Below are 12,484 nucleotides of genomic sequence, written 5' to 3'. Positions count from 1 at the left end.
CTTACTGTATTTACCTTTCTTTGATGATTTATATATGATTTAACAGTGTTAACGGCTACCTTGATTTATGTTATATGCACCTATTTGTTTCTAGCCGTACCTATTGTGTAATGGAGTGTATCTGTTGGTATTTGAATTTGTTCAACCATGAAGCCTCCGTGGTCTAGTGGTTATGACACTCGCCTTGACAGCGAGAGGTCGCAGGTTCGAGTCCCGCCAGAGGCATTTTATTACACAATTTCTTTATTCATTTATTTACAGGACTACATTCGTTGAAAGCTATGCTACACGATGTATTTATTAAGTCCTTTATTCGAACACTGTATTTACCTTTCTTTGATGATTTATATATATACATCCTCAATGTTTTGGGTGTGGTCTCACAAAATTTCCCCCTCCCCACGTTTCAAAACAGATCTGTGCTCTTGGCAGCAGGCTGCCTATATTTAGCAATGCCCAAAAATATGAAAACAACAAATCCAATCAATTATAATAATTTAAGATCAGATGAACCGATGGAAAATGTTATAGTGAAAATTTAAACATCAGGTGAATAAACACTAAACAAAATCAATGAGGAGATATATCTGATAGGTGTCTGCTTGATATCGTACTGAATACTCAGTACGTTCTCAAATACTTACGAAAAAATAAATTCGCATGATTTTCGGGTGAGAATTGAACACACCTCCAGTGCAAAACAAGTAAAATAAACATGATTTCAAACACTTGAAGAATATACATTAGGCTTTAAATGAGCAAATTTGGTTTAGAATCTATAATTCTTAACAATTATGGTAAACAAAAAAAAATGCCCTAAATCCACCAGATCCAACCTTCTACTCTACGAAATAGTAGAAATGGGCTCTTGAAGGAAACTACAGTATTTTTTGGGGTTCTATCTTGGACCACGTCAAATTTAAAACAAATTGAGAACACCATCATTACTGTACTGCCATAGATTTTTATTTCCAATAATTATATCACAAAATATTTTTACAAACGTTAGTATGTACTAAATCTAATTTTAACGAATACAAAGTAATTTAAAGCACCATGATAGTTCAAAATAATGGTATTTGCTGAAAAAATGTACAATAGTTGATTTGATCAATACATTGTGAACGGTCCACATTTCCTTTATGTTTTAAATACAAGTATTCTATGGCAACTTGGACTTAAAACAAGCTCCAAATTCACTGGTAGGCTGAACTAAATCTATTTTTAATCTTATGTAGCCAAAAAAATGCATACAAAAAATGTCCATATAATGTTAATTATAAAATTAAAAAATATATTAAACTAAAAATATTCATTAGATCTATGGTGAAAAAAAACAAATATATGGATCGTCAAAGCCATTAGGAAATCTACAAAATTGGAAGACAATGTGATGAGTCTAAAATGGGCGCAATGTTTAACATTAAAAACAACATAAACTGAAAAGGTAACGTGTCCAAATGTAAATGTGTAGGGTAGCAGGCACGGAATCTACTATCTCAGTAATTAAAGATTAAATGAGAATCCTTATTTCAAATAATGGCAAAAATTTTTTTAAATTAACCAACCTTAATTGATAAATACAATCACACAATTTCAGCCCTGATCGAACATGTACTAATAATAATAAATCATAAAGAGTCAACATTGTTTATCATATATACTATAGATCAAATCAATATGTTCAACATCACTTTACAAAAAATATTAAAAATATATCAATATGATATTTACAAACCACATAATAAATCTTATGAATTCTTTAAAAATGTAAGGCACTATTATCAACACCTTAATATAGATTTTTTTTTTAAAGGCAATAATATGTTTGAATTTCACACTATGTATACAAAAGACAGAATAAAAAAGCTTCCCAGTAGAGTACAGGTAATGAACTCCACACTCACCAACTGTCTGCATGTAATTCGTACAGGTGTACTGTAATTGCTGTTCCTAAAATAGTAGGCCCTAATTTCTTTACTCAACTGGCCCAGTAAAAACCACATCGCTTACAGCAAATTAAACACATACCCAAAATGCATATTTTCATGAACTTTGATTTACAGCTTAATGTACTAAATTATTTTCCAATGTCAATTACCACACTAGCATAACGTTGATTTTGTGCTTAAAATGATGTGACTAACTTACAATCATCATAATGATATAATTGTGGTCGCTCATCTCCGGTATTAGTTTATCTTTTTCAGAGGAAGTGGCAAGAAACAGAAATTTATTGGCAATAAGGCTAAGACTGTTAATTAAGCAAATCCAAATTCTTATTACAATTGTATACAGGTCTCCCACCAATTAAAGACCACTTTTGGGACCGTGGTTCCATGATCTTTAGCAGCTTTGGTGACTAATTAGAATAATAAATATAAAAGACCTTTGTTAATTTGGAACCAAAGAAAAGTGGTCTATCTATAATTGGAGGGATTGTTAATTAGAGGGATCATTAATTATAGGGAGACCTGTATAAAAATTGATACAGATTCACACATGACCACACTTAAAATATTATATATATATAAAAAAAAGTGTTTAACAATACAGAAACATTTGTTTAAAGTGGTTTCATTTTCAATGGCACCAAACCACCAGCTGCTATTACTTGTATATTCTCAACAAAAGCAAAACCACCTGTGGGGGTGGGTATGAAAATTGAGAATGTAAAACTAAATCCCTATTCCAATGAAAACATAATGGTCACATTTAGTATTCTAACCCACTTAGTAAAACTAATTTGCCATTATGGGGGTTGCGCCCCTCTCATCACCCAGCCTACGCCCGTGGGGGATATAGGACGACCATGTTATCTATGGGCTTGCAATCCAAAGGATTTTAATCTGACCACTTCCTTGTTTTCTTTATCAAGGTTGCGCCTTTCCACTTAAGCATATACATGGGTACTTTGTATGTTTGAATGGAAATGCACATTATTAATAGAATTTTAGATCCAAAAATAGAAAAACTTTGTGCTACTCAAGGTAGCAAGATTTTTAAAATGAGTATGTCACTATGATTTTTTAAATGAGTATGTCACTATGATTTTTAAAATGAGTATGTCACTATGATTTTTAAAATGAGTATGTCACTATATCTAAACGTTGGTACATAATGTATATGACATCACTTTACAGTGACATCACATACAGTGAATTTCTTCTGTGACTGCTTATACAGTTCCACTTGGGAATGTTGTCAGTTATCAGATTCATGTCAAGCCCTTGGTGCTAAATTCTTTATACAATAATCCATATTCAGCGTTCATGCTATACAGTATTTGGATAGAGAGAGATGCAATCACACTGACCAAAAATGTGCACAGCATAAAGTACATAAGATAAACTGGCACGATACGAAAAGAAGTAATATTGTGCTGGGCGCATTTAACTGGTTGTTACAGTACAGTAATATGAACTTTGACTCTGGTGGTAAAAAGGAAAGGTCTTCCTTCCCAATACAGGTCAAAGTTCTTGTTCTTCATGAAATATTCCTCACTTGGTCCATTGATGATGTAGTACTGAATCATGTAAAAACATGCTTGTTCACATATTCCTCGCACCATTGTTGGGAGTCTCTAACAGCCAGCAGGAGTACTGAATCGTAAGGTGTAAATACATGGTCTTTCCTCATGAATATTGATTACATGATCATTGAGTCCGCATATATATTCTACCTATGAAGGAAAAAAAGAGGTCTTTACATATATAGTACATATTTCTTCTATTGAACTTCTTTTGGACATTTGTTAGAAGTGGATAGAACGCCTAATGTCAATCATGTCATCAATTTACTTTTCACTTCTACTTTACACTATGGATGTGAATCCTCTTTGGAGACCTCGTCAATTATTGATTCCGATAAGATTTTTAGATTTAATTCCAAATCAATTATCAAAAGCGCTGAGTCACTGGATAATATACAACGGCAGACAAGCATAAAGTTCAATCTTCTCTGCTCCTAAGGAGTATACCTAGTCGTGTGTGTGTACTCGGCCGAAGAAACTAGTACATTTCATGCCACAATATATTACCAGGTACCCATTTATACTCCTGGGAATGGGAAGAGAGACAAACGTAGATAAACTGCCTTGCTCAAGGACATAAATGACTTGCACAGTGAGAGTTTTGAACCACTGACATCAATGTTGGGAGAAGTTCGAGAATAATGAAGATAATTGAAGCTCAATCGAAACATCAAGATATTCTCAACCAACAACAGCAGTTCTTTTCAGAACTATCTGTTTGGTGTACCGGAAGAAAATATGAAATGCTTTAAAATATACATGACTTTCTTACTTGCGTCTTCCTTTGTATTTCTCCAGGACAATGCCGGGAATCACCATTCACCATCATAATGACATTAGTTCCATCTTTCTTCTTTCCCTCGAATACGGTCCTACGACCCATGTTATAAAAGAACTGTCCATTATCCTCCCTCACATATCTGTATGGGCACACCACATACTTGCTCTTAGCAGTACTATACTGGAAGCATTCTTTACTCAACTTGTAGAATTCTCCTTCTTTTCCATAAATCTGTAATAGGCAATTAAATACCTTTGTTAATAGCTACAATAATAGAGATAAATATCAGCTCAAAAAGTTACACATAATAAAATATATAACTATAGCAGACAAATTAATAATAAAATTAATTATTTACAACACTGAGAAGTGTTAATTAATCTGCTATAATATTTCATTTAAGAATTGTACTACTGTAGCCAGTTATAAAAAATTTAACTGTCAAAAAAAAAAATTAAATAAAATATTCAATACAATATTTTTTTTTTATATCTTACAATGCCCATCCCAAGTTTAAAGGATGAACTGATGCTCTATTTAACATATAAATACCTTTTTCACACTGTCACTATTATTCAAATATTAACAATTATTAACATGCTATAACCAGGTTTGTGTAGTGTGAAAGCAAATCCACATAAAAATTTTCAAGATATCGCAGGGGACCTTGTACAGTAATATCTGGGTACCCTTTAATACTCTTTTCAGAGGATGTACAGTACTGGGTTCTTTGAAGTTAACCAGGAGCCAACTGTGTACACTGTCCTATGGTTTAGAATTCTTATCTCAGAAGACTTGAGTCCAGCAACTGAAATCCACATTGGGAGGAGAGATATTAAAACATAAGCCAATGATATTAAGGCTATGATAGGTAGCAACACACTTGCTTTACTGCTCGACTATTCAACTCAAAATAAAATCTTTAGGAAGAAATCCTAAAATATCCCAGGGTCAGACTCCTAGCTGCAAACCCTATGACAGCACATAATTTTATCTCACGAGTAAAACAACATCTCCACTTCCTAAGCCCCATCATGGGACTTCCTTCATAAAACATATTACTTATTATTATTTCATTTTCATTTACTTAAGATGTCCCCTGCATATCAGATAATCTGGAAGGAGAGTCACTCTATAAATACAGTCAACAAAAAAGTTGTTATTCTTATCCGTTTATATTAAAGTATTAGAGAGTCGCTCTATAAATATAGGGAAAAAAAAGTTGTTATTCATGCATTCAAATTAAAGTATAAACATACGCCATTTGTGTGTTCTTTCCCAGCCAGAATGTATTTCCTCTTGAGTCGCAGACCAAGTCTCTGTTGAGCATTCACATACTTGTGATCAATCAAGTCTTTACAAAAATTCCTACAGGGTGAAATTTCTAAACCTTCAACAACAGGATTTCCTTTTTTGAAAAAAAAAAGTAATGTATATTTAAAATACAGTATCATTATTAACCATAATAATAATAGGGATTTATACCGCACATTTTGCCAAGGGATGCTGGGCACTAACCATGTTGTTATTATTATTATTGCCCCAGGTCATTGGATTCATAATCAAACAAACACATGTGGTAACATTTAAGACTCCTCAAGGAGTATTCCTAGTTGTGCTTGCAATTTAATGCTGATACAGACTAAACCATTCAATGCCAAGCCATCCTACCAGGTACCCATTTATACCCCTCGTTGGAGAGACAAACGTATGTAAAGTGCCTTGCCCAACGACACAAGCAAAAAATTTACACCAAAAGTTCAAGCCTCAAGATTGAGAGACTGACACTCAACCAATGCAACAACTGCTCTGAATTACAAAGTAAACAAACATGTATATGTTTTATATATGTTTTACTGTAAGTTGCTGTTTGTTAACAAAATATTGAATTGTTATTCTCGTACAAGAACACATTATGTGATTCTACAGTATGTAGTACCAATGAAAAATATGAAAAAATAAAAAAGGACAACAACATATTGCAGGACACTCAACCACTGCAACAACTGCTCTGAATGAGAAAGTAAACAAACATCTGTATGTTTTACTGTAAATTGCTGTTTTTTAATAAAATATTGAATTATTATTCTTGTACAAGAACACACCATGTGATTCTATGCAGTACCAATGTAAGAAATGAAAAAATAAAAGACAACCATATATTGCATATGGAATTATATGGAAACAAAAACACCTGGGATAGACTGATTTAAATATATCATGCCTGATACTAACCTTTGACCTTGTTAAGGCTGAACGGCCTATCCCATTCATCAGTACCATCACAACAATCGCATATCCCATCATTCACTCTGCTCGCTACAATATATTCTCCATTTCCTATGCAGAAAAACCTGACAAGAAAAAAAATTTTAATTTATAATTAAGTACAATAAAAATAAAATAATAAGGCAACCTTTATGCTTAAAGATGTATTGTCCCATGCTAAATACCAAAAAAAATCATAAAAATATTTTTTTTAAATTAACTTGCCCATTTTAAAGTAACATAAAAGTTATCAACTTGAACATGGAAATTAGTGTATTTAAAAAATGTCTACCCATCAGTTTACAGCGAAAAATGATAGCAATATCACAAGTTTATTTCAAAATTATTTTTTATAATTTTTTGACATTAGCAAGGGACAATACATCTTTAAATAGCTATAAATTTTAATTTCTTAAAGATCTCAAAACATACTCAACAATGCCTCTGTGCTACGCTTGCACAGTTTAACTCCGACTCTTTGACCATCAATGGTAGACTGAGTGAGCTGACTGTTTTTATTTGAAAATAAAATTCTATTAAATAGAATCATCAAAAGTGTTCTTTTTGCCATATATTAAAAAATGTAAAGTGCATGGAGAGTATTGCACTACACAAGCTTACAATAATACTAAACTTTTACTATATAGTATAAATTTCGAAAAGTGGAAATAAAGAATATACTGACTGCTTGATCGATATAGATTAATTGAACATTTCAAGTATGCATCGCTTAGAAGACTGATGGCTCCACCGACCTCCTAGATAAATATTACCACTGTGCAATGCTTTAATATTGATTTGAATAGAACATAGATTTATATGCGGCCCCCAACTAAAATACTGTTCCATAATCTTGAGAGGAGCTCCTTCTTCTGTTTTATGTCGTCTGGACAAAATCCAAGCCAAAGCCATAAGCCTTATCAATGACGCTTCACTTTTCTGTTTCTTACAGTCTTTCGAATAACGCTGTTCTTCAGTATTTGTTATACTTTTTGGTTACTGTTCTTTAAATATTTGTTCTATTGTCCCCCCTCTCCCCACGTCCCTTCTAGGCCAACACAAGCTTTTGTACATGTTGACAGATACTTCGTTTCTACACCCACTTTCTGTACTTCGTCATTCCAACTCATTCATCCCAGTAGTTCTGTTCTTTGGAATGAACTTCCATCACATATTTTCCCTACTTCTATAATATTCATCTTTTCAAACGCAATATCAATCACTCTACTGTACTCCCTCTCTTTCTAATAATTTTCCTTTGACTGGACTTGTCATAGGTTTTACTTTTTCTGAGCAACACATATAAAAAAAAAAAACCCACTTCAGAACGATGTGTTAAATGAGTGATTACTATACCTTCCCTTCAGACATGCTGATGAGCCCTGTTCATCAGATGTGTTTAGCAATGTGTTAAATGAGTGATTATTTTACTGTACCTTCCCTTCTCACATGCTGATGTGCCCGGTTCATCAGAACCATCAGTTGTACAATCACAATAATCATCATTGATGTTTTTCCACGGTATGTACTTAGAGCCATCAAGGCAACGAAAGCCACGTACTGACTTAGGACGATAGACTTCTTTATCTTCCACGCGAACACCTCTGGGCACAGCAAATTCCAACGCAGCCTGCTCCTCCAATAGTTTCAGCCGTCTCTTTGAGTCCTTGCTAAGAATGCGTAATATCAAACCTTGGAAGAGGATGTAAAAAATTGCTAATCCCAGAAGCATCATAAGCCATCGAAGAGTGCGGCCACCTCGTAAAACTTTCATCATTTCTCCCCCACACCTACAGCTGCTAACTTGTCCATTGACTGTACAGTACTGTACTCATATTTACAATTGTCTCTGTAAATAAAAATAGAATTCATAAATTCAAAAATCATATTTGCACAGGGAATACATCAAGACCTAATTTACTGCAATATGTACGTGGAAATAGACCCTTATTTTTTTAATGCGCGGACAGATTTTTTTATAGGCCTAAATTTTTGTGTGGTATCGTACAAGCATACAAGATCTTTCATGATATTGATAATTTAGATCCTGAGAGACAATTTAGATTATAGGTCATCCATTCAAGATATTTTAACATGTTAACTGCCAGGCCTTTTTCTTTGTTCTTTACCATATGCAAAGACATAAAGGGCACCACTATAATGAAAATCATTCCCAATAAACTATCATGAAACACAAACAAATATAGGGTATTTATTTTTATATCATTATTTCCAGGCTCTTCCTGAATCACCAAGGGCAAGAGTATGTGTCTGGCGACAACTGCCAGCGGGTTTTATGTGTAATACAATAGTGGTACGTTTGGAGAGGACAAACATAATAAACCCTTAAAAAAGGATTTTGCGATGCAAGTCGTATACTACTGGAATTCAGAAAGAGAAGAGGATATGGTAATATTAATAATAAAGAAACGAATGCGGATTGTTGGCTCAGTCTAAATTACTGGAACTTTAGGAATGTGACTACTTTATAACCAATAAATATAACTTAACATTCTCATTAGCCATTGCAGGGAGTTGGTTAGTTGTTGAGTAGGACCTAGTTCCTTTAAAATATATCAAACATATAGTTGCCAACTTAATGGATTGACAGCGAGTCTCACAGACAATTTATATTTAGCCCAGCGCAAAATTTTTATGTCTGTATTCATCTCAATGAACAGTTTTTGTAATGGTCTATTTAAAAATTATCCGCTACAGGAGGAAGATCGTTGTGCATTTGTCCACATACTTGCAGGCAGTAGCAAGTTGGACCTTACAAAAATCACCTCACAGTGAATGCTGTCAGATGTGGTAAAGAATTTGGGTGTTTAAATCATAAAGTATGCTTTTATAACAAGTGAGAACAAGGAGCCATGCCCTACAGTATGTCTACTCAAAACGCGATGTCTCACTCTATCGTGCATGGTTACAAGGGCCCAAAATAGTGATTGTTGCTAACTATGTGGATTCTAGTTACCATATTGGCTGGTTGAACTATTGAAAAAAAAGGATGCTAACCAACATTTTTTACATGGCCTTATAATGATTGTGAATGGTAACGTATACAGTAATATGCAATAAAAAAAAAATCATTTGCCATTTGCCTATTCGTCTGTAGTATTAAGTAAAGAGTACAGATAGGACAAAAGAGCCCAGTGCACTTATTGGGTGTGTAAAAAATTATATAATAATAATAATAATAATGTTATATTTATATAGCGCATATTGCACATTGCCCCTATGCACTTTACAGAGAAATAATATAGGCCAACTGAGAAAAAGCAAATAACAATAAAATAATAACAATAAAATAAAATAAAAATACCCTTTATACACCCTTTTACAGCCACTGCCATTTGTATGCATTTTCAATACCCAGTACTCCACCGGGCACAGTTAGTTCGTTTGTATCCACATGGTAGGCCTACAGTACATAGAATAGAAGGTTCACTATCATCCATCCTAACCTTGAAACCAAAAACACCAGTGAGTCAAAAAGTGTTTTAATTTTATACTAAGCAACTGTCAGGTAAAAAGCACAATTCATTCATGCAGTAGGGACGGAGGGAATTAACATAAACTAACACACTTTAATGGTGAAATGCGCATAAGTATGTGCATCCTTGGTTTAATTAAGTTTATAAACATTTAATTTAGTGTCCAAAATCAATCAAATAAGTAGTGAAAATGCCCAATTTGCACGAGCTTCCAAGTTCCAGGGTCCCTACTTGGTCCCCCTGGCCTCAGTCAGTGGTGCATTATGTAGTAAAGCAAGTTTCCTCACATTTTTTTTAAGCTGGCAACTATGTAAATACAGTTTTTGATTGAATGGTTAGGGTAGACCTACCTAGTCTTCCTTAGACTTATTTACCTTGTAGTAGGGGGTTCATACAGTCTGTGCAGAGATGTACTTGATCTTGAAGCTAAAGCATTAATGCTTATTAATATTCACCCCTGCCTGAGTCTCTCTCCACAGTTTAAACTTCTGGCCGGCTGATTTGGCCAGTCAGTCAGTTAGCGTTTCTCAAGCATTGATTTAAATTGATTAATTGTTTGTAATCCACAGCTTCAATCAACCCAACTGACAAGCTTTCCAATCATTATTTACCGTAACTCTAATTATTGACTTGCCTACTTACTACTAGGCTACCTCGGCCTAAGGTTAAGCCTGGGCCTAGCTCTAGGCCATGCAGTTGCCTACCCTACTTACATCTACTACCAGCAGTACTATATTCATACTAGCTAGTAGCTTGGTGCCCTTATTTGAAAAAAGATATTCAAAAATTAGAGAAAGTACAGAGACGAGCTACCAAGTTAGTGAAAAGTATGAAATCAGATCCATATGAAACAAGACTAATGAAACTGAATCTGTATCCATTAGCAGTTAGAAGATTAAGAGGTGACCTTATTGAAGCATTCAGAATTATTACAAATAAGAGAATATTGACAGCTCCACTTTTTTTTCATCAACCCTGCTAGTATTACTCGTGGCCAAAAATAAAAGGTGTATAAGCCGTCTATGAACAAAGGTCTAGAAATCAGAAAGAATTCTTCAGCTACAGGATCAGTAAGTATTGGAACAATCTTCCGTCTAACATTGTTGAAGCAACATCAGTAACTAGGCCTATATTTAAAAAAAGCGACTGGACCAACACTGGTTGAACAAGGATGCTGAGACCATATTGGGCAGTATGGCATAAATGACTGTGGGTCTCAAGAGGCTGAATAGCCTATTCAATTATACCCACACCCAAATAAGTAAGTAAGTGGCCTAGGCCTAGGCCTTCTTCTATGCTTAGCCTAGAGAGGCTAGCCTAGCCTAGCTAGGATTTTTTCACTAGGGGGCTAGGCCTACTAGGCTAATTTTATAGTATATTTAATTATTCGCCTAGGCCTAGCTAGGGCCTAGAGACTGTTCATAAATGTATATTAAGAAATGAACACATCATAAAGTACAGTATTCTGGACGGAGAACATATCTCACCTGCTTGACTTTATATATGATGACTAGCCTATATCAGGTATATAAAGTATACCAAACTGGACGGTCACTCATGTTTCACTTTATAAACCTTCTGACGCCTGGATTTGGAGTCTAGTATATTATTTCCTATTATCTTGAGGAGCCTTTGTTCTTCGTCTAGCATGCACTCTCTCAGCGTTCATCACGGTGTCGACAGTTTATTATTATTATTATGATGATAATAATAATGATAATAATATTAATAATAATAATAATATTTTTAATTAGTAACATTAGTTCCTGGAACAAAATTAATGATGTTGACGGTAATAACCGATATGATCATGTTAAGAATCATAAGAACAATTATAACATAATAATAATAATGTAATAATGAAATATAAATAAAAACAAAATTACTAAACAATAATGTTAGCAGGGAGATGTAAGCATCTTTTTTATTTTTTACATCTCCGTGATGATAGTAGTAGTAGTAGTAATAATAATAAATAAATAATAATAATAATAATAATAATAATAATAATAATAATAATAATAATAATAATAATATCATTTATAATAGCAATAATAGAGAAGGTTTTTGTTAGAGCTTACAGTTGTATTTCCAAATACCAGTAAAATAATGTATTTAACTACTTTTTTGTACTACTCTATTTATTATAAAATCGCCAAAAAAAAGAACAAAAAATATATTAAAATAATTAAGATATAAACTACTTTATCATTGTGTTTGACTATATCAAGTTTGAATACTAGATGTGTATAAGAGACAGCACACATAACAGGCCTATTTACCATAGTGAGAAAGTTTACCTTACCGTTTTCATGAGGGGGAAAACCTTGAATTTTGAAGAACAAAGTCATTAGACACCTAGCTCAAAAGTCGAGAAAACTCCGCTTGGCTTGTTGGCCACTTTTT

At 33.6% G+C, this 12,484-nt stretch overlaps 1 protein-coding gene across 2 annotated transcripts; it reads right to left on the bottom strand.

Moving 5' to 3' along the window:
* Positions 1-944: 944 nt before the first annotated feature.
* On the bottom strand, positions 945-8,430 carry LOC117110480 (glucosidase 2 subunit beta-like). Of its 2 annotated transcripts, XR_004445700.1 has the most exons (6): positions 8,018-8,430; positions 6,549-6,667; positions 5,573-5,721; positions 4,305-4,544; positions 1,792-3,682; positions 945-1,760 (listed from the first exon to the last, which is right to left on the bottom strand). XR_004445700.1 is itself a non-coding variant. In XM_033253199.1 (5 exons), the coding sequence occupies exons 1-5, from the start codon at positions 8,356-8,358 to the stop codon at positions 3,584-3,586; spliced, it is 948 nt and encodes a 315-aa protein (XP_033109090.1). In that variant the 5' UTR covers positions 8,359-8,430; the 3' UTR covers positions 945-3,583. The 2 variants fall into 2 exon arrangements, 1 of the variants encoding a protein (XP_033109090.1); XM_033253199.1 differs by having other exon boundaries at positions 945-3,682.
* Between the last annotated feature and the right edge of the window lie 4,054 nt (positions 8,431-12,484).

This window comes from Anneissia japonica, unplaced genomic scaffold, assembly GCF_011630105.1.
Source record: "Anneissia japonica isolate Jap-2015-1 unplaced genomic scaffold, ASM1163010v1 scaffold3040_len1308831_cov196, whole genome shotgun sequence".
NCBI lineage: Eukaryota > Metazoa > Echinodermata > Crinoidea > Comatulida > Comatulidae > Anneissia > Anneissia japonica.
This window is presented reverse-complemented; position numbering and strand designations above follow the sequence as displayed.

What these genes read in the sequence shown, in the direction of transcription:
- LOC117110480 (XM_033253199.1), bottom strand. Translation starts at nt 8,358, where the DNA reads ATGATGAAAGTTTTACGAGGTGGCCGCACTCTTCGATGGCTTATGATG. An exon ending in TCAGCATGTGAGAAGGGAAG is followed by an intron (nt 6,668 to 8,017) that starts GTACAGTAAAAT and finishes TTTTCTTGTCAG; the next exon opens with GTTTTTCTGCATAGGAAATG. An exon ending in AAATACAAAGGAAGACGCAA is followed by an intron (nt 3,683 to 4,304) that starts GTAAGAAAGTCA and finishes TTTCCTTCATAG; the next exon opens with GTAGAATATATATGCGGACT.